The following is a 24,874-nucleotide window of genomic DNA, read 5'->3' on the forward strand; positions in this document are numbered from 1 at the left end:
ACAAGTATCGGAATCCAGGTAGGGGATTCGAGACTCTCCTCGATATGTGCGTTTATTAATGTAAGTTGTTTTAAAGTTATGCATGTTATGTTGTGTGGCTTGGTTAAGTTAAAATGCGAAGCATACTAACCAAACCGTATGAGAAATGTGATGTCTTAAGAATGAAGGGTGGCACTGACTTCCTTGGGTTTGTCTGGAGGGTTAGCTACACCAGTCGGGCAGGGAGTGATCGCAATGACGACTTGATTCCGTGTGTGTAGCTGGGTAGCAGACACTCTTGCTACACATACCTGGTTTATAAATTAGTTGAGGTAAAGTCATGTAGTGGGTCCACAGGACCGGCCATCGAGTAAGATTCAACGTGCGTATTTGAGTATCTTGCGTCAATTTTCGAGTTAGAAAGCATTTTTAAAAGTTTGTCGTTCCTTGAAATATTTGTTTTAAGCATTTTTCTAAGGTACATTTTATTTTATAAATGAAATCATATCGATTTATCATTAAACTCAAGCTAAATTGGGCCATTACATATCCTCTCTCTACCGACAAAAGGTAGATAAATAGTTTGTGGTTGTACCACTGCGATACATAGATTAGATCAACTCATTCAACAGTTCCATGCTCACTTATTTAAGTAAACCTACTTACACATTAAGAAACGTACACTATGACATAGTGAATAGGTAAAGTAAAGAAAGGCCCAAAAACCCCATCCCATCCCCAAGAGGAACAAATTTGACACCAGCAGTACAGCGCCGTATAGTCGCGCTCCTGGACAGCGCCTTGTTACGATCCCCCGAATCGTAGCCATGAAATAACATAGCTGCAAAAGCTAATGAAGAAAAAACTAAGTAAATAGAAAAACAGATTTTTCATCGATATCCTTTTCCTCAAGCAGACAATGGATATATAGGCAGCTGACAGACACGAGTAACCCTAGTAACCATAGGTTACTTTACCTAACATATTCCATCGAGTACCCTATTCCATCTACAATGTTGAAACGGGGCGCAGCACCAAAACAAGTGAAATGATCCGTTTAGAAAATAGATAGGAAGACTCCTAGTAACAGAAGAATTCTAACAGTTGGTTTTCTAAAACAAGCCTACTTCTTCCGCCGGAAAAGCTCTTCTTATCCTAAAATTCATTCCTTCGCGCGGGGCTCTTCACGCCCTTAGGACTAACTTCCTTTTGGGTCGAGTTCCACCAGACGCTGCTACGACCACCGCCATACGTACTCAACCTGTTAAGCCACCCGCTCTCGGATCTAGCCCGAAAGCAGATACTTCTCAGACCAAGCAGATCCACGCTCAATGGACGATAAGATTCTTCCTCGAATCCTTGACACGGATACATCCCGCAGAGCAAACCACCACCACCAGATATGGTCGGAAACATTCTAGCCAAGAAGGCGGCTTTTGAAGGAGCAGCGCTAGGACGGGTTAGAACCAGCCTGTTGCCACTTGCCAGAAGAAGAGGCCCCTCGACCTCCTTGGATGTTCTTTCAAACGTAACCGTTGGGTGGCGTAGAAGAACGCCATGGATTCCAGCGCACAGCACGCAGACCAGAAATAGGCATAGGGCAAGCACACAGCGGTGACTTTGATAGCCTGGCCATTGACGGCTAGGGTTCGTTGCGTGAGAGCGTTTCATTGATATAAATGTCTTTTTTCAAAGGTACATAATCAAGTTCAGACCAAAAAAAAAGGGTACATAATCAAGTCCAGTCCAATAGAAAACGAAAAAGGGTGTCTTTGCTCTACACCAACGCCGTCTCTCCGAATTCCAATCTCGACTCTGACAAAGAGAAAGAGCTCGAAAGATGTCATCCGGCTCCGGTTCCGGTTTGTCATCAACTTCGAACAACTACAGGAATTTTAAAGAAGTCACGCGCCACCGTGAGTGTTCTCCCCCCTTTCGCTTTCCTTTCTCAATTTCGCGATCGAATCTGATAACTAGTGGGACGCTCTAGGTAAATCTTGTATTCTAATTAGATCAAGATGAATTTTTCCTAGTAAAATCGCAGAATGACTTTTGAAGTTAGTCATATGATAAGCGACTACACTTCCTAATCGAGAAAACTCCACTGGTTATGGTCAGCTTATGATTGATTGTGAACTATAGGATCAGCCAGGAAAACCAGTCGTTATGTGTATAGTGTGAGAGCAGCACTGATCTGCTGCGTGCAATGTATACACCACCAACCGAAATTTGTAGGTTTTTATTTTTTGTATTATTATAATCGATCTGTTTGCGTCAGATTTTTATTATAATTTTTCATATGTTTTTTTTTAAAAGAAATATAATTTTTCATATACATCTTTTATCACTGTATTTGCTAGGATTGTTATTATTATACATCTATAATTGCTGGCTATTACTGAGACATTTCTTGTTTTATATCATTTGCATTTCTTGTTTTATATCATTGGCGAGCTTTGTGGCATGATCTTTTGCTGACTAATTTGCCCGGTGATTGACCTGTTTTCTTCTTTCTTTAATTAACCCATATATGATGTTTAGGATTATTGCATGAAATGCTTCGGTCTTGCAAAACCGGGAACTCAAAATCAACATGGAAGGTTCAAAATATGATCTATGTTTTTGTTTTTGCGGTGTTTTGGAGTAGTCATGCCTCTCTCTCTCTCTCTCTCTCTCTCTCTCTCTCTCTACAAGTACTGATTCCCCTTGTTATACAAGTGAAAAGATTGTTATGTGTCATGGATATTTTCTAGGTCTGTGATACATCTTATTGGTTGCTATTGTCTATAATTGACAATTATAACATGGACTGTTTTTGGTTCATAAATTTCAAGTTTTTCAGAATGGATTTAGTCAAGTCTTGATAGTACACTCTGTAATTGGTGGGGATGGGGAAATGCGAAATGGTGCTTTTTAGGAGTTGTCGTAGCTAATTTTCTTATTTTGTAAACCCACTCACATATGCATTTACTTTTCTTGCACTGATTAAAATAATGTAAACTCTTGATATTGTTTACATGCAATTTTCTTTGTTGTCCTTGAATCCTATATTTCTGCAGGTACTCATTATGGACGAATTTACTATCAAGATAATGTCTTACGCATGCACACTCCTTGATACTACAAATGAAGGTGTTTTATGTAAGAATCAAAAGGATCTCCTCTGCTAAGTTATTTATCATTAAAAAAAATTTCCTTTGGTGTTGCCTTGGTATCAGCTTTCTGCCTAATCTTTGGAAAAAAAAACATTGTTGCCATTTTAAGCTAGTGATTACCTCTTAATTGTTGTGTTAAGTCTATCTATTATATTAATAAGCATCAATTGTCGTTTTTTCTTTCTTTTTTTCTTTCTTTTTTTCTTACAAGTTACTACAATGAATTCATATTTCTCTGCAGTGCTAGAGCGCATAGATAAGGAAAGGCAGCGATTTGCCTCCATGGATGCAATATATTTTATCCGGCCTTCTAAAGAGAAGTAATGCTTTTCACACTTTTTGGGTTTTTTTTGCTATAATGTTACTAAGTAATTGATATTTGCTGTTTTAAAAACTGCAATGGTAGTCAAGTTCTTCCTTTCTACCCAGCTAACTTACCATTTAGTTTTCACTCCTATCCACTGTTACAATTTAGTTTCTCTTTAATTTTCTTTATTTATTTTCATATTATTAGGGGTCGTTATGAGAGCTAAACCTTAGAATCTAAGCAATGGGATTACAAGGAAAAGTTGCAATCTTAGAAGTACAGTTTGTAAATGTGTCACAGTTGCATAATTAACTGTCCATGGGGCCAAAATAGAGGGGGGGGGGGGGGGGGGGGGGGGGGGGGGGAGGTGGAAAATGCAAAACAAGCTGGGGTAATTAGAGGATCCTAAAAGACTTTGACATTAGCACCAATCCCTTCTCTATTCCCCATTCATGTAAGAACTTAGTACCTATCCCTGTGATCTCATGCCAAGCATACATTGTGATAAATAAACCCTCAAGAATGCTAGGATTTATTCATTTGATCCAATCCCTTCGTAGTATCTCATGTCACGCCCCGAATTTTGAATAACAAATTCAAATCCGAAACATGAATTAATACAACTCACATAAATACAACCTGAATTTTTTTCTCAAAACAACCACACCTCACATCGCTCGATATTACATAAACCAAATCTCAAATTTGTTTATTACAGCACACTCTCACCAAATTATATTGTAAGGCTCAAATGAGCATAACTCACCTCACAATTACAATTGCTGTAAACTAAAACAAATTCTCTAACCCGCACGATCACCGTCCTGATTCTCCTGACCTGTAGGATTACCCGCTACACAATTTGAATAGTGTATCGGGATTGCAACAACACAAACCCGGTAAGCTTTTGACAGCCCGTATGAGTAAACAAGGAATTGCACGATTTTAAAGTAACAATTCAATTTCAGTATCTCTTAGCATAATAATTGAAGTGCACAACGTCACTTCAAGCATCAATCAACACATGTCTCATCATGACTACTCAAAAACAAACAACTGTTTACTCAATATATACTCACAGGCTTATGATTAAATATATTAATCATCCCATACCGTATATTATACTCACGTCTCAACATAACTACGCAAAAACAAACAACTGTTTACTCAATATATACTCACAGGCTTATGATTTATTTATATAAATCATCCCATGCAGTATATTATACTTACAGGCTTATGATTAAATATATTAATCATCCCATACCGTATATTATACTCACGTCTCAACATAACTACGCAAAAACAAACAACTGTTTACTCAATATATACTCACAGGCTTATGATTTATTTATATAAATCATCCCATGCAGTATATTATACTTACAGGCTTATGATTAATTATATTAATCACCCCATTCAGTATATCATACTTACAGGCTTATGATTAAATATATTTATCACCCCATTCAGTACGTATATCATACTTACAGGCTTATGATTAAATATATTAATCACCCCATTCAGTATGATGGCAGACAGACTAGAGCTCTAACTGAATCGTAGAGTGTCACCTTGGCCAAGGTTCACCCTTACGAAAATATTTGCCTCAAATCACTCGACTCCTCATTTAACTCATCTCAACGACTCAACTATAGCACTTTACTCAATTACTCTTTATCACACTCAACTCAACCTATAAGATAAATTATATCTTCTAGAGAGTAATGCTCAAATTGTAAATCAATCGCATCAATTCCACACTTCACCAAATACCACACATCCAATATATATTCCACGTAAATATATATATATACGTAGTCACCCACACAAGAATGACCACTAATACCAACTATAGTTCACATGCATTAAAATCAGGAAATTCATTTTTATAGTTTAAATACATTTTACTTACCTATGGACCGTAGTCGATCAAGTCCATATAATTTAAAACAAATATTGATTTTCTTAAAACAGTTTCCACAAAATCACTATAGAATTCAATCACTGAATTTCGGTTCGTAAATGAACCATGTGCGATTTTACTCACCTCGATATTCCCGCTGCGTCTTCAATTCAACACAATACACACCGAAATCGCTCACCCAAGGGAGACCGTCAATCACCTAATCACACATGACCTTAACTTAGCCAATAACTCAAAAACATATTCAAACGACAATCCAACGGTCGGATCGAAATTAAATGATGATCCAACGGTCGGATCCTCACGGATCGCCCTTAGGATCACCCTCCAAAAATCATCACGAAAATCCAACGGTCGGATCTTCCTGAATCGTCCTTACTAACATCTTCACAAATTTATACGAAAATCCGACGGACGGATTCTCACGAATCGCCTCCCTAATCACTGTTTTGCATTTCTACGAAGATCCAACGGTCGGATCTTCGCCCATGACTACACAAAGCCACTGGGACAGTCATAAGATCATCATATCAAAACTACAAGTCCATCGGACGGTACGATCTCCACAGATCACAAATCGAACGATTGAAATCGATCGAAATCGTAAAATTCATAACTTAATCATACGATATCCAAAAATTGCGTATAATATATCAAAATGATCGTATTGAAATATAGAATCTGAAAATGTACAGAAACCATATTTTTGATCCCCGGAGGTGGCCGGAAAGGGCCGCCGGAGTTAGTGGCAGAGTTGCCGCCGACCACCACCAATGGTGTCGGGGCCGGGCTGCTCCTCTTCATCTCAACAAGCCTAACCATTTTCCTAACTAGCATGAAGTCTGAAAACGAAAGGAAGTGGTCGGACATTACCTAGAACACACGGTTTTGCCGGAAATTTTCCAGAATCCGGTGAGAGCTCCGTTCAACGTAAAAACTTCAACAACTCGCTTCGATCCCTTCATGAAATTTGTTCAGATCCTTAATCTGAGTTCACCAGTCCAAGAATCTTGAAGATTGGTGGCCTAGAACTCGAGATATCGGCGTTGACTCAAAATCGAACTCAAATCGGACCAAGCTTGCCGCCGCCGCTACAGGCCGCGCCGTCGTGCAAGGCTTCCACAGACGTGTGCGCAAGGACCATACGAAGCCAATGGAAGAAGTTTGGTGAGGATCGGTGGCCGGAGGAGGAAGATATGGCCAAACGAAAATCGGAGGCGATTTCCGGCGGGGACGAGGGCTGCAGCAGCTTTTTTCTATTTTTGTAAATTCTGAAACTATTTTCGGAAATTTCCAAAAATGGAAGCTTTATACTAAATTGGAAATTTTTTCAAAAAATCATAACTAATTCATACGAACTCCGATTTTTGCGTTCCGCATATGCCCGCGATAGTATCGACGAGCTCTACAACTTTCATGAAGGAAGTTTTCCCAAATTTTGAACGTATAAAAAGTCAACTTTCGCGAGCCGCTAAATAACGTTCGTTTTCGAAAATTAATCGTTCGAACTAATTCCACAACTTCTCCAAGCCTCGTACTCGCTCCCACTATCGTGAAATCATTTCTAAAAATCCACGGAATTTAATTTAGATTTTTCGGGGTATTACAATCCACCCTCCTTAAAGAAATTTCGTCCCGAAATTTAAGCGTAAGTTAATTGCTCTCGATTACGGTTAACCTAACCATCGAATCTCCATCTTTCCCAAAACTGTAGTAATCTACAAAGCCACAGCCCTTTGTATAAAAATACATTCCTATGGCCACTAAATCCTTTCATCACAAACGTAAACTCACACAACAAGAATTCACAAATGAAATCTTCATTCCCACTTAAGTCATCAACATGACATTCCTTCACCGCATCATTTCTCAAAATTACAACACAACAATTGCCTCAACACAACAATATAGCTGTTTTCACACTGATCGTCATCCTGTACAGGCATACAATCACAATAAACACTCCCACAAAGCGTTTCGCTACTCAATTAGCATCACTCACAACAAATCATTCTCAAAAGCACGCCAATAAAACATGTCACCCAGTGATGATGACTTGGGCTAAGCATTAGGGCTGACCAATTGGGCCGAAGGAACCGAACCATCCACATTTCGAACCGGCCCGAACCAATTTGGGTTTAACATTTGGGCCTACCATTCGGGCCGAACAATTGGGCTTACTATTTGGGCCTACCAATCGGCCGAACAATTGGGCTTACCATTTGGGCTTACTATTTGGGCCTACCAATCGGCCGAACAATTGGGCTTACCATTTGGGCCTACCAATCGGCCCACCGACTTCCAGCTCGGCTACGGTATGAAATTGTACATACCGTAGGTATACCGTATATATGTATGCATACCGTACAGACCGTATATACGTATGCATATCGTACAAATGTATATACGTATGCATACCGTACAGACCATATATACATATGTATACCGTACATACCGTATATACGTCCGTATATCAAGTATATACGTCCGTATATCAAGCATATACGGGATCCAAAAATATTTGTAAGAGGTAAGGTTCGAACTCCCGACCTCGAACACGAAGGTTTTGCTCCCAACCACTGAAGCAAGAGCTGCCTTCATTAATATATGCTCACGTGTTATATTTATTATGTCATAAGCGACATAAATAAAATAACGAGGGAGGCAAGGTTCGAAACCTCAACCTGCTGCACGAAACCTTTGTCCCCAACCACTGGAGCACAAGCTGTGCTTAATATAATGTGTACAAATGTTATACTTATTATGTCATAAGCGAACATAATAAAAATAAACGAGAGGCAAGGTTCGAACCTCTGACCTCTTGTACAAGAGCTTTGCTCTTCAACCACTAGAGCACCAGCTGCTCTCGTTACTATCTATGCAACTCCTTTTATTTATTCTATCATAAGCGATAGAATAAAAACAAACTGTCGGTACACTCCACGTGCCACGACACGTCTCTTCCGTGATTTACGGAAAGCAGATCACTTTCGGCGAAAGCTGTCTGCCACAGCGTCTCGAGATTCGCTCGGTCCCCTTACACGCTCTCCACGCGCCAACAGCTTTTCCGTGTTTTCGGGTGACTTTAATCCAACGCGTAGATTGAATCTCAGAGATCGTCCATCCAACGGTGGAGATCTGCTCACCTTGTTCTATAAATAGGTGCATTCTGGAAAAAAACTGTTCACACAAAAGAAAAGAAATTTCTCCAGAGTTTTAGCCTTTCTCTCTCAAATTTCCAGTCCTTCCCTCACCAATCTTCAATCCTTCTCTCTCAGATCTTCAGCCCTTCTTTCATCTGAGAAGTTCAGATCTCCAACACCACTTCATCAACTTCAATCCTTCGAACAACAATCTCCCTCAAACACTCAACATCATCGTTCTTCAATTTTCACTTCCTCTCAACCCATCACCATGGAACCACGAACTCTGCAACTAATGGAGCTACAAACCCAGCAACAAATCGAGGATGGAGGAAACAACCAAGCAGCCGGGAGTAGTGCCAACACGGATTTCTGGCGAAGCCGTACCAGGTGGATTCCTACTCCAGATCAAATAAGAATCCTCAAGGATCTTTACTACGACAAGGGAGTTAAGACCCCAACTACAGAGCATATTCACGAGATCTGTCTCCAGCTGCAACAGTATGGACAGGTTGAGGGCAAGAACATTTACTTTTGGTTCCAGAACGTCAGGGCTCGAGAGAAGCAGATGAAGAGGTGCAATCAGGCTGCTCAAGTGCCCATGGGAACTAGTTCTCCTGGTACTGGTGGATCCATTGATCTCAATTTTGGGTCCACTGGTTCTACTGGTGCTGGTGGATCCATCGACATCAATTTTGGGCCAGCTGGTGGATCCATTGACATCAATTTTGGGTCCACTAGTTCTACTGGTGCTGGTGGATCCATTGATCTCAATTTTGGTTCCACTGCTTCTACTGGTAATGAAGGATTTATTTACTTAAATTTTGTTTCATAATCTTCCTCACCCTTCAATACTAATACCAGTACAACTCTTTTGGCACAACAGGAGGACAATCTTCCATGGAACAACGAGGAGGAGTTCGCCAGGAGTTTGAAACTCTTCCTCTGTTCCCCGTGCACGGCGAGGACGTCTATGGTAACCCGAAGACTACTTCCGAGGAAGGTAGCGCATATGATTACTATTTCGGTGGCTCAGGCGGTTACAACCGTGGATCTCCAGTTTCTCTTGAGCTCAGCCTCAACCCATCCGGAGCTACTGATTAGGCTTAGTATAGCGTAGTTCCAATTTCCTTTTTGTAATATTAAATCAATAAGATGGTGTGCATGTTTTCTTTTCTTTTTGTTTAACCAACAACAACACCAAGGATCGAACCTTGGTCACCCAATACTATTTTCAAAACCATAAACAACTCTACTGCACACATCTTTCATAATGATGCAATAAAAACAATCACTCAAAAAGAATCCAACAATCAATTAAGTCGCATCGAGGTCTAGCTAGTATCCTCTGAGTCAAACCAAACACAAACAATTTCATCGATAGGATTAGGGATTTATAAAGCTAAACACATCCTGAGTTAGCTAGGAAAAACCCACGTCTTTAGAGTTACTCTTACAACTCTTATAGAATCTCGATAATTCCATCTATCAATTGCTTCAACAAAAACTCACCACAATTCAATCCCTAACATTTAGCGATTCAGAAATCGAATCAAACTCCATATCACATATATAGTAATTCACTTGAACCACTATGGATACCTAACAAAGTCACTAAAATCAATATCCGAAATTGCGTTTAACTATATCACCTAAAATCAATCACCAAAGGCACACACTCTCACCCAACATCATTCACAAGAACTGATTCTAACTCTCCCAATTAATTACACCAAAATCAACTCCATTGCAAAACTTTAAGTGTCCCGCCTACTTAAACTTAAAACACACAACAACTTCAAATTCACTGCAGTCCATCTCCATACTACGATCCAAAACTTAAGAAAACTAGTTCACCACACAAAGGCCACAAAATTCAATTTCATTCACTTGAACAAAACTATATTCACAAGTCACGGTCAGGTCATCAACCCATGGTGTTCAAATGAATAAATTTCAAATCCAGTTTTCCTTGTGAATCGTAACGTATCGTTCCAAAATGATGCAAGCAACATCAACCACGTATATAAGACACATCTCGCGAACTCAATTCAAATTCCGAATCACCAAAACTACTACTAATTCCAATTCTACCAACAATCCTGATTCTGAAGGAATTATAGTACTCAACGACAACCCAAAACAATGGTCTCTCATCTCTAACCATCGAGCACAAAATAAAATTCTTGTCTCGCACCTTAAACCCTGCTTAACAACTTACAAGCACAAGGAAGAAGTAACCACAATAATTTCTTCCCTAACCTCAACCCTACTAACAAACTCCACAAGGACATCTCATTACAAAACAAGATATTTAATCCTTGATACGTACATCCCATCCAAACATCTGTACGTGCAACTTAAGAAGACAAAATTTATAACAATTCATACTCGTATCCACACTAGGTACGTGCATAGGTCAACATCATGCCTTCAACCAAACACTTCAACATCCAAAAGGACCTCACTTCCATAAAACAAATCTCACCGACTCATCAGAGTTAAATCTAGAGGTCTCTATTCCTCGAAGATTACAACCTGCGGAAACTAAACTTATTCTAATACGAACTTAGAAGACAACTCTACAGTCCTACAGACATACACGCTGTCTAGACCCCATACTAAGACATACCCAATGATTATACCAGTACCGAAGAGTATATGATGGGGATCCGCTGCAGACGGGCCATCACTCGGGGAGTACTGATTATCACCAAATATGTACCTTACGCTCTGATACCAAACTGTCACACCCCGAATTTTGAATAACAAATTCAAATCCGAAACATGAATTAATACAACTCACATAAATACAACCTGAATTTTTTTCTCAAAACAACCACACCTCACATCGCTCGATATTACATAAACCAAATCTCAAATTTGTTTATTACAGCACACTCTCACCAAATTATATTGTAAGGCTCAAATGAGCATAACTCACCTCACAATTACAATTGCTGTAAACTAAAACAAATTCTCTAACCCGCACGATCACCGTCCTGATTCTCCTGACCTGTAGGATTACCCGCTACACAATTTGAATAGTGTATCGGGATTGCAACAACACAAACCCGGTAAGCTTTTGACAGCCCGTATGAGTAAACAAGGAATTGCACGATTTTAAAGTAACAATTCAATTTCAGTATCTCTTAGCATAATAATTGAAGTGCACAACGTCACTTCAAGCATCAATCAACACACGTCTCATCATGACTACTCAAAAACAAACAACTGTTTACTCAATATATACTCACAGGCTTATGATTAAATATATTAATCATCCCATACCGTATATTATACTCACGTCTCAACATAACTACGCAAAAACAAACAACTGTTTACTCAATATATACTCACAGGCTTATGATTTATTTATATAAATCATCCCATGCAGTATATTATACTTACAGGCTTATGATTAAATATATTAATCATCCCATACCGTATATTATACTCACGTCTCAACATAACTACGCAAAAACAAACAACTGTTTACTCAATATATACTCACAGGCTTATGATTTATTTATATAAATCATCCCATGCAGTATATTATACTTACAGGCTTATGATTAATTATATTAATCACCCCATTCAGTATATCATACTTACAGGCTTATGATTAAATATATTTATCACCCCATTCAGTACGTATATCATACTTACAGGCTTATGATTAAATATATTAATCACCCCATTCAGTATGATGGCAGACAGACTAGAGCTCTAACTGAATCGTAGAGTGTCACCTTGGCCAAGGTTCACCCTTACGAAAATATTTGCCTCAAATCACTCGACTCCTCATTTAACTCATCTCAACGACTCAACTATAGCACTTTACTCAATTACTCTTTATCACACTCAACTCAACCTATAAGATAAATTATATCTTCTAGAGAGTAATGCTCAAATTGTAAATCAATCGCATCAATTCCACACTTCACCAAATACCACACATCCAATATATATTCCACGTAAATATATATATATACGTAGTCACCCACACAAGAATGACCACTAATACCAACTATAGTTCACATGCATTAAAATCAGGAAATTCATTTTTATAGTTTAAATACATTTTACTTACCTATGGACCGTAGTCGATCAAGTCCATATAATTTAAAACAAATATTGATTTTCTTAAAACAGTTTCCACAAAATCACTATAGAATTCAATCACTGAATTTCGGTTCGTAAATGAACCATGTGCGATTTTACTCACCTCGATATTCCCGCTGCGTCTTCAATTCAACACAATACACACCGAAATCGCTCACCCAAGGGAGACCGTCAATCACCTAATCACACATGACCTTAACTTAGCCAATAACTCAAAAACATATTCAAACGACAATCCAACGGTCGGATCGAAATTAAATGATGATCCAACGGTCGGATCCTCACGGATCGCCCTTAGGATCACCCTCCAAAAATCATCACGAAAATCCAACGGTCGGATCTTCCTGAATCGTCCTTACTAACATCTTCACAAATTTATACGAAAATCCGACGGACGGATTCTCACGAATCGCCTCCCTAATCACTGTTTTGCATTTCTACGAAGATCCAACGGTCGGATCTTCGCCCATGACTACACAAAGCCACTGGGACAGTCATAAGATCATCATATCAAAACTACAAGTCCATCGGACGGTACGATCTCCACAGATCACAAATCGAACGATTGAAATCGATCGAAATCGTAAAATTCATAACTTAATCATACGATATCCAAAAATTGCGTATAATATATCAAAATGATCGTATTGAAATATAGAATCTGAAAATGTACAGAAACCATATTTTTGATCCCCGGAGGTGGCCGGAAAGGGCCGCCGGAGTTAGTGGCAGAGTTGCCGCCGACCACCACCAATGGTGTCGGGGCCGGGCTGCTCCTCTTCATCTCAACAAGCCTAACCATTTTCCTAACTAGCATGAAGTCTGAAAACGAAAGGAAGTGGTCGGACATTACCTAGAACACACGGTTTTGCCGGAAATTTTCCAGAATCCGGTGAGAGCTCCGTTCAACGTAAAAACTTCAACAACTCGCTTCGATCCCTTCATGAAATTTGTTCAGATCCTTAATCTGAGTTCACCAGTCCAAGAATCTTGAAGATTGGTGGCCTAGAACTCGAGATATCGGCGTTGACTCAAAATCGAACTCAAATCGGACCAAGCTTGCCGCCGCCGCTACAGGCCGCGCCGTCGTGCAAGGCTTCCACAGACGTGTGCGCAAGGACCATACGAAGCCAATGGAAGAAGTTTGGTGAGGATCGGTGGCCGGAGGAGGAAGATATGGCCAAACGAAAATCGGAGGCGATTTCCGGCGGGGACGAGGGCTGCAGCAGCTTTTTTCTATTTTTGTAAATTCTGAAACTATTTTCGGAAATTTCCAAAAATGGAAGCTTTATACTAAATTGGAAATTTTTTCAAAAAATCATAACTAATTCATACGAACTCCGATTTTTGCGTTCCGCATATGCCCGCGATAGTATCGACGAGCTCTACAACTTTCATGAAGGAAGTTTTCCCAAATTTTGAACGTATAAAAAGTCAACTTTCGCGAGCCGCTAAATAACGTTCGTTTTCGAAAATTAATCGTTCGAACTAATTCCACAACTTCTCCAAGCCTCGTACTCGCTCCCACTATCGTGAAATCATTTCTAAAAATCCACGGAATTTAATTTAGATTTTTCGGGGTATTACATCTCATAAGTATGCCACCAATTTGGTGCGTGAACGCGCAATTGTGTGTGAGTGAGAGAGTGCACTTTGGATTTTAGTATGCTGTCTATCTATGCTTTTGATTTGTTATTCTCATAATGTTGCTAGTATGGTTTGCTCATGGATCTTGCTACAGAATTAAATAATTGCTGGCCGACATCCTAAAAACTTAAGCTTTTGGGAACATTGGTTACTAATAAAAGTTATTCATACATCTCTAGAACATTAACCTCCCAATATATGCTGAATTCCGTGATTGCTTTTTTAATGGAGAGGCACACATGTCAGATATGTATTAGAATATAAAATCAATATTGGTGCACATCCTAACAACTTAAGCTTTATTGAAGGGTGCTGCACTAACAAAGTTTATCAAATCACAAATCTTAAACGTAATTACTTTAGCAATTTCACTAGAATGATGCTTCTGTAGTAATTTGTTGTTCTTATGGTTGGATGTGTACCCCTTAAATATGTGCTTCCTTACTTTCTTTTTGAAACAACTAGTGCTCATGCTTATTCCGTTCTGTGAGTAGAATGTGAAGTAAGAAATTTCTTGGTTGAAATAATGTTGTCATATTGGAATATGAAGTAAACATTTTTAATCTTCCCTCTTTCTGGTTGTAATTTGCAGTGTTAGATTCTTCTTGTCAGACATGTCAGGAAGTGCACCTTTATATAGGAAGTATGTGCATGAATATCAGTCATTTTGGTTGTACTAGTTTGTTTATTTTCTCATAAGAGATAATAAAATAAATCTTTCTTTTGTCTTGGAAGGGCGTTTGTTTTTTTCACATCACCTATATCGAAAGATTTGGTTGGGCAGATAAAGGGGGATGGAAGTCTAACAAGTCGCATATCTGCATTGAGTGAGGTTGTAATTCTTTCCCTCGGCAAATATTTTGTTTTAGATTGAGAACTCTGCAGAGGGTTATGTATCAGCCAGTTAATTCCTTCTTTTCTTAAACATGCAGATGAATTTGGAGTATTATGCTATAGACAGCCAGGTATGTGTAGTCAATTTGTTTAGTCCCATATGCATTATTTGCAGTTTTTTTTCTTGTAAATATTTTAGCAATTTAGGGTTTGGGACTATCACTCACCGAATAAGATTTAAGTGGTTTAAGTTAGAGGATGACTGTTCAATCTGGCTCTTCTGTGGCACCTTACATTTCCAACTTTTTGTGATCATTTTGGAATTTCAGTGCAGACGTAGATTAAATGATTAATGATGTTTTCTGCTCATTAGAGTTCTTTTATCACCCTGATTATAATAGTTCCTTTTTCTTGTGTAGCTCAATGTTGTACAGTATTTTGTGGTTCTGAAGTAATGCACAAGTTCTCTTTCTTTGTCGAGCATACCTTGGTTGGCAGCCACCTCCCCAGATTACATAGAGTTCAAAATATACTTTCCCCTAAATATTTTAACTGATTAAAAAGAAAGAAAATTTCCCGTATTAAAAAATAATAATATAAAGAAAATTTATGTATGAATTTCTAATGTGTAAACTGAATCCACCTACTCGACTCATGCATCTATACAATTTAGTTGAGAGAAGTGAAGATGATACGTACATTATTTTGTGAGTTAGATTGGTAGTCACCTGAGTAGTTCATATCTCGTCAAAAAGACATGCATGTCTTGTTAGAGACATAATATTGTAAGTACCACCAATTGTAAAGTTGATATAAATTCATTTCATATAAATAAAAAAAGATTTGACATAAGTCTCATAGGAAATTGAAATTTATGTAGTTAGAATATGTTCTGGAATAGACATACGTTACGCTTATTATTTCCACTCTATATTTCATAATTTATGTCTGCGGCAATTATCTTCATAGTATGCTTAAGCTGGATCAAATATGCTGTGTCTGACTATTTTTGATAGGTTCCTTTCTTTTTCCTGATGTCTGCTTTTCCTTGCAAAGGGTTTTGTTACCAATAATGAGAGAGCTTTAGCGCAGCTTTATGGGGACGAGGACGATTCACGCGAAGCCGAAGCTTGTTTGAGTGAGATGGCTGCACGTGTAGCCACAGTCTTTGCTTCTTTAAGGGTAGATGTGATAATGATTTTAAATGTTGATTGAAGATTTCATGAAAAATGTTCTGAACTGCACAACTATTCATTTTTTCAATTTCTTAGGAATTTCCTATTGTTCGCTACCGAGCTGCCAATAGGATTGATGCCACCATGGAGACCACTTTTCGTGATTTAATTCCTACAAAGCTTGCTGCTGCTGTCTGGGATTGTCTCATGCATTACAAAAGAACAATTCCAAATTTCCCTCAGATAGAAACATGCGAGTTACTTATCCTTGACAGATCTGTGGATCAGGTCTTTAGCTATATGCCTGTCTTTTTTATAAACACATCATACTCAATGCGCCCTTGTCTTTATTAAGAAATACCCATCCTCATCTGAAATTTTCAGATTGCGCCAATCATCCATGAGTGGACATACGATGCCTTGTGTCATGACTTGTTAGATATGGAAGGAAATAAATATGTGCATGAGGCAAGTAGTAACAATTCCCCTTATGGCATTTCTTTCGAAGTTTATGATCTTACAAATTTGGATAGTGTAACATAGAGTTGTACATACAGGTTGCGAGCATAAACGGTGGTCTTCCTGACAAGAAGGATGTTCTTCTAGAGGAGCGTGATCCTGTCTGGCTTGAACTTCGCGATCATCATTTAGGATTTGTAAGTCCTGTGCCTACACATATCTTTTTGGATTTTCTTATGCATAAAACCATATCTCTTTGTTTTCTTAGTCGCAAATAATTGACCTTTCCAGGCCTTGGAATGGTTGAATTCGAAACTTTCCAATCTTAAGCAGAACAAGGCTGCACAATTCGAAAATTCAAGGTTTGTGTATAGTTACTCTTAGATAGTTGCTACAATCAGCAGACCAGCCTTATTGTGGAAGATAGCTTCAATTGTGCAATGGTTCTCAAATTTGACTTGTGCTTTATTGCAAGTACTTTTGTTCATAAATGGTTTGCATCTATTTCTCGAATTGTCAATTACTAACAAGGACTATAGTGAAGTAGATCATCACTAAGATAGCTACGCATGCAATGTTGTAAAATTGGTCGTTGTCAAGAAACTTATATTGAAAGTAAAATAGAGAGCAAGCTCGGCTGGAGTTTTCTTTTTCATTTTATCTGGGGACATGTATTTGAAAGACATACTATATGGCACATGTTAGTCCTTAATTGTGCGAGGTATTGTTACATGACCCAGGTATGTGCCTCATCTGATGCATTTGGATGGTGCTAGGAATATCTCTTTGGTCTGCCAACCCTTTGTAACTTATATGTGATCAATACTGAGTTAAGCATATATATACATTATTACACAAAGTGTGATAACTACAAGGCTTTAGTCCATTAATCAATTTTAGGGACCAATGGGGCATGCTTCATAAAAGTAGTTTGGCTAGCAGACTAAACTTTGACTTTTTTTTCTTTCTAAATATTCACTGCTTAGGAGTCACTTTTCTTATCTGGTGGCTAGTGACTGCTTTTGACATCTTCCTTGAACAAACCGATAAGCTGAATCTTGGGTAGTCTTATTACTAATTTTTTTATTATTATACCAGAATGTTGAAATTAATGTTTGGTAAAACATGTTAAATAGAGATGGGCAATGTCCTGAGCTATCTTCAAGGGAATTGAAAGAGTTAACTGAAGCATTGCCACAGTATGTTGAACTAAAAGAAAAGCTCTCCCTTCATATAGAGGTTAGTTCTTTATAGAGTATCTAATTTTAAGTGTCTGATTAGTAAAGTTCAAATGTGTTAAAATTTAAAATGTTTTGTTTAAAAAGATTTAAATTGCTGCTAAGTATTTACGATGACAGCATAGTTTACGATGATTTGTAAATTCAATTATCTGTGAAGGTCCCTTAGGTAAGAACATGCTTCTGAAGCTGTTAAATAAATTGTGGATATATGGTTTCTTTTCGAAAAAGAAATAAAATAAAATTATGGATTATTTATATGCATTGAGATATGTCACTGAAGTCGCTTGTCTGCAATCTTTCTCAAAAGCATATCTATTCTAGTCTTAAAATTGCCAAGCCCATTGGAAAGTATAATGGAATACTAAATTATGGTATCATGAGATGGAGTACCGTTGACATCGGAATGATGGCATATTGAATAGCCAAGAAATTTATACTTTGGCTCTGAGCATAGCAACAGTGGCCTAAGGAAAATATATAATTTATTTTTTTTCTTCTCCAGATTGCATCGAAACTAAACAGAATTGTCAGGAACCTTGAGCTCCCATTCCTTTCGGAGCTGGAGCAGGGTCTTGTTTTTGGAGATGCAAGAATAAAAGAGGTGATCATGTTTCTGAGAATACATGGGGTAAGGAATCTTGGAACTACTAAATTTGAGCGCACCAGACACCTCTTTCTATTTTGTATAACACCATTTGTTTAGCCGTATATTACTCGCGAACATAAGCTGCGCTTGTTGATGATTCTTGCTGCCATCTATCCTGAGAAATTTGAGGATGAAGAAGATCTACATATGATGATGAAGGTTAGTAGTAGACGAGTTCAGTTTGCCTATCTAGTCTTATTAGTTTTAGTCAGGTGTAAATTTGTGGTACTGATCTTTGTTTTCAGTACGCATATTTACTACCCCAGGATATGACTGTTGTGAGGAATATGAAGTTGATTGGGGAGAGCAGAGAAGGCTCATCTGGAATTTTTCCTCTGAAGTTTGGTATTGCTAAGGTGAATGTATTTAACAGATACTTTTTTGAACCCGTTCAGTTTGCTGATCAATATCTGACAAGCAGTTATGCAATAATCAGAGAAAATGTTATAGGAAAGAGCGTCCAAGAGAAGATGAATGGCTTTATTCACGCTTTTTTCCGATGATAGAGGTACCTTTTAGCTGGCTTTCATTTGTACAGTTCTAAGCTTATAAGTAACACTTGTGTAAGCTGGTTTATGGTAATGTTTCCATGGTGCTCGGGGACGATAAAAACAAAATACAAATCAGGGTCTTGTTGGTTAATTCAATGACCACGATGCTTTGGAGATTGTGCAATTTCAAATCATAGAACAAGTTTGGAGTTTCTGATACACACATGTAGTTGACTACCTTTATGTTATTTGGGGTTAATTCAACCTCAAACAACTTAATTTTCACCCTTGCTTACGTGTTTAATACTTTAATTTATAGAACCTTAATGAGAAGACAACTAATTGCTGAATTCTCTTAATAGGACGTTTCTATCTTCCTCATGCTTTCTCTGTGAGCAAATTTTTTAAGTAATTTGTATACTTCTGTTTTAGGATGTGCAGGGCATTGCTTTATAGTAGTGCCGTTATTGTTAGAATATTACTGATGAGGACTTGGACTTTTGGAACTGCTACTTATGAGTTATAATGTCACTGTTTTCTAGGCTCTGCTTCATTATATATATATATATATATATATATATATATATATATATATTGTTTTTTTTTTTTATTTTTTTTTTCCAGTTATGTCTTCTTGGTATACAAATTAATGAAGCATTCATGTAGTTCAATTACTATTCACTTTACATGAAGAAAGTTTCATATATAGTCAGCATCATCTATAGAAAGACGACAATGAAGGGCCCAATCTTAACTTTATAAACAGTGATTAATGAGTATCATGCAACTCAATTCCAATGCATTAAGCCACTGTTTTTGTAATTTACTATATCCTATCAAATCTTCTCTTCTTTCAGGAACTTATAGAAAAGCTTAGCAATGGTGCACTGTCAGAGGAATTATATCCATGTGTGAATCCCAACGCTCGTTTACTGAGATCGAGGAGGACACCAATGTGGGCCCACCGTCGGAATTCCGAGAATGGGCTTTCAAGGTATATTATCTTACTCGATCTTCTTCTGCTGTTCACCCACCCAGGTCTTCTATTTAGTTCACTTGATGATTTTGTATTTTAACCTTCATCGTTAACCTTTCAAAGGGTTGCACTTTTATTCCTTTATTCTTAAATCCAAGGCCCTGCATGGTCCCAAAACCCTATCAATATAATCAGAACTTGTGGGACTCGTGCATTTTGGAAATCTTCCATAATTAGAGCAAGTTCACCCGTTGGGTCACCAGGTCACCCACTATTCACTACTTTTTAGTGTTAATTTCACCCTCTGGGTCACGGGCACATTGTATTTCGTGCCCTGGGTCACCCTGTACAGTGTTCTAGGTCACCATGGTGACCTGCACAGTGTATTTTGTGCCCTGGGTCACGAGCACAGTGTATTTCGTGACCCAGAGAATGAAAATATACTGTCACGCCCCGAATTTTGAATAATCAATTCAAATCCGAAACATGAATAATAACAAATTACAACTAACATCCTGAATTTTTTTCTCACAAACAACCACACTTCACAACTCTCAAATTTACAATAACCCAAATCCTCAAGTTATTTATTACAGCACACTCCCACCAAATCAAATTGTAAGGCTCAAATGAGCTTAACTCGCCTCACTATTACAATTGCTGTAAAACTATAACCATTGCTCTAACCGCACGATCACCGTCCTGGTTCTCCTGTCCTGTAGGATTACCCGCTACACAATTTGAATAGTGTACCGGGAGTTGCAACAACACAAAACCCGGTAAGCTTTTTACAGCCAGTATGAGTAAACAAGAAAGAACTGTTGATTTATTAAATTACAATTCAAGTAAAATTCAACAGTATTACGTCTGCAAAGAGACATCAAACCACTCATGGAAAACCACAAGGAATACATTTTCACAATCCTCAAATCACAATACACCACACTGGTCCTGCAAACACCCAACCCACATAACACCACTCTGGTCCATCCCAATAACACGTTAGAGCTCTAACTGCCTCGTTACCTCTGACACCTTGGCCTAGGGTCAAGCAACGGCAAAAATACTTCGGTTAACACTATAACCGTCGCGCTTTGGACATCCCCATCCTCAGCACCATATACTTCGGTTAATAATAAACCGTCGCACTTTGGACATCCCCGTCCTCGGTACACAACTTCGGTTAATAATAAACCGTCGCACTTTGGACATCCCCGTCCTCAGTACACAACTTCGGTTAATAATAAACCGTCGCACTTTGGACATCCCCGTCCTCAGTACACAAACACTCCGGTTATCCATAACCGTCAAACTTCGGACACCTCGTCCTCAGAATCCTACATTCTCCAACTCTATACATACTCCAATGTAAATCATGAATATTAACAAGAACTCATCAATCATTATCATCACATATAAATATGATAAGTCAAATTTCAAACCATAATAAATAAATCATCACAATTCCACACTCTTCAATGTCACACCATTCCACATATAATCACGTAAATATATATATATATACGTAATCACCCACTCAGGAATGACCACTAATACCAACTATAGTTCACACAAGAAAATCATGAAATTCATTTTGTATAATTAAATCATTTTACTTACCTATGGACCGTAGTTGATCAAGTCCATATGATTTAAAACAAATATTTATTCCATAAATATTTTCACACAATTACTACAGAAAATAAAGTAATTAAAGGTACTCGGTTCGTAATATGAACCACGTGAGGTTTACTCACCTCTAAATTCCCGCTGCGTCTTCTTAACAGCTCAAAATACAATTTCACGAATCGTCCGCCAAATCAAACCGTCGATCACCTAATCAAACATGACCTTAACTTAGCCAATAACTCAAAAACATAATCAAACGACAATCCAACGGTCGGATTGAAATTACATGATGATCCAACGGTCGGATCCTCACGGATCGCCTTCCTAATCACTGTTTTGCATTTATACGAAGATCCAACGGTCGGATCTTCGCCCATGACCACACAAAGCCACTGGGACAGTCATAAGATCATCATATCAAAACTACAAGTCCATCTGACGGTCCTAACTTCACAGATCACAAATCTAACGATCGAAATCGATCTAAACTTAAAAATTCATAACTTAATCATACGATATCCAAAAATTGCGTATAATATATCGAAATGATCGTATTGAAATATAGAATCTGAAAATGTACAGAAACCATATTTTTGATCCCCGGAGGTGGCCGGAAAGGGCCGCCGTAGTTAGTGGCAGAGCCGCCGCCGACCACCACCAATGGTGTCGGGGCCGGGCTGCTCTTCTTCCTCTCATCATGCTTGACAACTTTCATAACTAGCACGAAGTCTGAAAATGACCGGAAGGGGTCGAAAATTACCTTGAACAGTATGAAGGTGGCCGGAATTTTCCAGAAACCGGCGAGAAACTGCAGAAAACGGCGAGCTCCAATTCGACGTAAAAACGTCAATTTAAGGCTTCGATTCCTTCTGAAGAGTTGTTAAGAAACTCAAGAAGAACTCACTGGTTCAAGAATCACAGAAAAATATGGTCTGTAGCTCGAGATATACCGATCGAAAGCTTCGGTGGTCGGAAAAATTCCAGAATTTTGCAGAATCCGGCAAGGCTCGATTTCGACGTCAAAGCTTCAATTTCAGGCCTCGATGCCTTCTAGAGAGTTGTTAATAACATCAAGGGGAACCCACTGGAAAAAGAATCAATCAAAACGATGCACTACAGCTCGAGATATCTTGATCGATAGCTCCGGTCTCGTTCTTGGTTGGGTTTGACTTGCAGCCACTGCTACGGGCCACGCCGCCGTGTGAGGCTGCTTCTGGGAGTTTCAGGAAGTTGAGGCGAGCTTGTGGATGGATTTTGGTGAGGATTGGTGACCGGTAGCTTGAGATATCAAGCTTGTTTCCAAAACGAGCTCAAACCGGGCGGAGCTTCCCGCTGCCGCTGGTGGCCGTGTCACGGTGCAAGGCTGCCTCTGGCAGCTGCGCAAGGCTGAGACGAAGCAAAAGGAAGTGGTTCGACGCCGTTTGGTGGCCGGTGGAGGTAGAGAGAGACCGAAGAGCCTTTGCTCTGTTTTCGGTTTCGGTCGAGCGAGAGAGAGAAAGAAGAAAAAAAAAGAGAAAAAGAAAAAGAAGGAAGGAGACCCGGAGGAAAGGAAAAGGAAAAGGAAAAGGAAGAAAAAGAAATTTCTAAAAGAGAATCCGAGGAAAAGAGATTATAAAAAGAATCTCATATTTCCAAAATTCGTAACATAATCGTACGAACTCCAAAAATTTCGTTCGACATATGCACGCGATCATATCGACGAGCTCTACAACTTTTATGAAGGAAGTTTTTCCCAAATTCCGTACGTAGAAAAGTCGATTTTTCTTGAATCGCACAATTCGAGCTTTTGTTAAAACGAATATTTCGAAACTTCGATAATTCAAAAAGTTGAATTATTTCGGGTAATATTCGTGCAAAAGCACTTTAATCAATTCGCACAATTTCACGAGACGAAATGGAAAATTGCGGGTATTACATATACACTAAAAAGCAGTGAATAGTAGGTGACCTGGTGACCCAACGGGTGAACTTACTCTTAAAGCAGCTACTTGTGTCCTTTCAGTGACTATTCTTTTTGTTTTGTTCTCTCTTTTTCCCTGCTGTGTATTAAGGGATGCATCTACTGATTTCGAAAAGATGGGCCGACGCATATTTGTAGTTATAGTAGGTGGAGCTACTAGATCAGAGGTATGAAAGTGTTCCCTTTCTTCTCATTTGAGAAAGTTGTGGATACTTGTTCTCTTATTTTATTTTCAATGCGAATGAAAATTTGTTGAGCTTGTAATTAAATGTTTTCAGCTTAGGGTTTGTCGGAAACTCACAGCAAAGCTCAAAAGGGAAGTTATTCTGGGCTCCTCATCTCTTGACGATCCTGCAACTTTTGTTACGGTAAACTATTATCAAAATTTTGATCTTCAAAAAGCTTGATGATACTTCTGCTGTCCTCAAACAAGCTGGTTTGATATGCAGAATCTGAAAATGATCACAGCAGACGACCAACCGCTCACGTTGGATGATATCCAGATCTGATTGTGGAAGTTCAACAATTTTTTCAGTTAAGTCTTTATGTATTCAATTCAACGCATGATTTGTGAAGATCAATAGTAACTGGCTGTCGTCCAAAAGCATCAATATCTCATTCGAAACATATGTTAATGGACCACTTGTAGAACACTGTCTCCTGATCCCATTAATTACTTGTAGCATCTACTGATATGTCGTTTGACCATAAATCTGTCAGCTGTTTGCTCAGTATCCCATTAAGCACTTCTTCAGATTCTATTCTGCACCCAAGAACAAAAGCACAGTCAAAGTTTGCTCTTGCATGTGACGGGACATTGGCAAGAAAAATTTTCAATCAAATAGGACAAGAGAGAGCATATTGAATTCCTGATTTCAATTTTCAATTTACCAAAGCTTTTGTCATTTTTAATTTTATTTATTGTTTCCGAACAAGTCTTTGCATTTTAATCTTTTATAGGGCCGCATTCACGACCCTGTTTTGCCAAACCCTTGGTTGGCCTTGTTCGTCTTGACACTGGCCGGTATTAGTTATTTTTTTTTTTTTAAGAGAAATAGTCAACTAATATTGAAGTTTAGCAAAAATTACACATAATAACCCGCTCGTAAAAGTTGTCAAATAGAGTCATTAGCAAAGTAATTCGACTATTTTAGCTAAGAAGCTCAAACACATCCAGAGA

General features: G+C 38.4%; 2 protein-coding genes and 2 long non-coding RNA genes across 4 annotated transcripts; 2 read left to right on the forward strand and 2 right to left on the reverse strand.

Annotated features, from left to right (window-relative positions):
• Positions 1 to 1,819: 1,819 nt before the first annotated feature.
• LOC133730836 (SNARE-interacting protein KEULE-like) lies at positions 1,820 to 24,644 on the forward strand. The gene is made up of 21 exons (XM_062158350.1): positions 1,820 to 1,895; positions 2,521 to 2,579; positions 3,039 to 3,120; positions 3,376 to 3,454; positions 14,876 to 14,926; positions 15,019 to 15,115; positions 15,216 to 15,248; positions 16,174 to 16,299; positions 16,389 to 16,580; positions 16,677 to 16,760; positions 16,850 to 16,948; positions 17,043 to 17,113; positions 17,888 to 17,990; positions 18,495 to 18,620; positions 18,696 to 18,797; positions 18,884 to 18,994; positions 19,075 to 19,146; positions 19,987 to 20,123; positions 23,786 to 23,861; positions 23,973 to 24,062; positions 24,144 to 24,644. The coding sequence occupies exons 1-21, from the start codon at positions 1,820 to 1,822 to the stop codon at positions 24,201 to 24,203; spliced, it is 1,926 nt and encodes a 641-aa protein (XP_062014334.1). The 3' UTR covers positions 24,204 to 24,644.
• Positions 4,012 to 6,504, reverse strand: LOC133730121 (uncharacterized). The gene is made up of 3 exons (XR_009856608.1): positions 6,242 to 6,504; positions 5,492 to 5,567; positions 4,012 to 4,294 (listed from the first exon to the last, which is right to left on the reverse strand). It is a non-coding gene; the product is annotated as an uncharacterized LOC133730121 (long non-coding RNA).
• Positions 8,781 to 9,688, forward strand: LOC133728761 (protein WUSCHEL-like). Its single transcript, XM_062156191.1, has 2 exons — positions 8,781 to 9,308; positions 9,398 to 9,688. Exons 1-2 carry the CDS (start codon positions 8,783 to 8,785, stop codon positions 9,613 to 9,615), a joined length of 744 nt encoding a protein of 247 aa, XP_062012175.1. The 5' UTR covers positions 8,781 to 8,782; the 3' UTR covers positions 9,616 to 9,688.
• LOC133730172 (uncharacterized) lies at positions 11,276 to 13,752 on the reverse strand. Its single transcript, XR_009856654.1, has 3 exons — positions 13,490 to 13,752; positions 12,740 to 12,815; positions 11,276 to 11,542 (listed from the first exon to the last, which is right to left on the reverse strand). It is a non-coding gene; the product is annotated as an uncharacterized LOC133730172 (long non-coding RNA).
• Positions 24,645 to 24,874: the final 230 nt, after the last annotated feature.

This window comes from Rosa rugosa, chromosome 2 (assembly GCF_958449725.1).
Source record: "Rosa rugosa chromosome 2, drRosRugo1.1, whole genome shotgun sequence".
Lineage (NCBI taxonomy): Eukaryota > Viridiplantae > Streptophyta > Magnoliopsida > Rosales > Rosaceae > Rosa > Rosa rugosa.

What these genes read in the sequence shown, in the direction of transcription:
- LOC133728761 (XM_062156191.1), top strand. Translation starts at nt 8,783, where the DNA reads ATGGAACCACGAACTCTGCAACTAATGGAGCTACAAACCCAGCAACAA. An exon ending in TGGTTCCACTGCTTCTACTG is followed by an intron (nt 9,309 to 9,397) that starts GTAATGAAGGAT and finishes TTGGCACAACAG; the next exon opens with GAGGACAATCTTCCATGGAA.
- LOC133730836 (XM_062158350.1), top strand. Translation starts at nt 1,820, where the DNA reads ATGTCATCCGGCTCCGGTTCCGGTTTGTCATCAACTTCGAACAACTAC. An exon ending in GCATATCTGCATTGAGTGAG is followed by an intron (nt 15,116 to 15,215) that starts GTTGTAATTCTT and finishes TTAAACATGCAG; the next exon opens with ATGAATTTGGAGTATTATGC. An exon ending in TCCGAGAATGGGCTTTCAAG is followed by an intron (nt 20,124 to 23,785) that starts GTATATTATCTT and finishes CTGTGTATTAAG; the next exon opens with GGATGCATCTACTGATTTCG.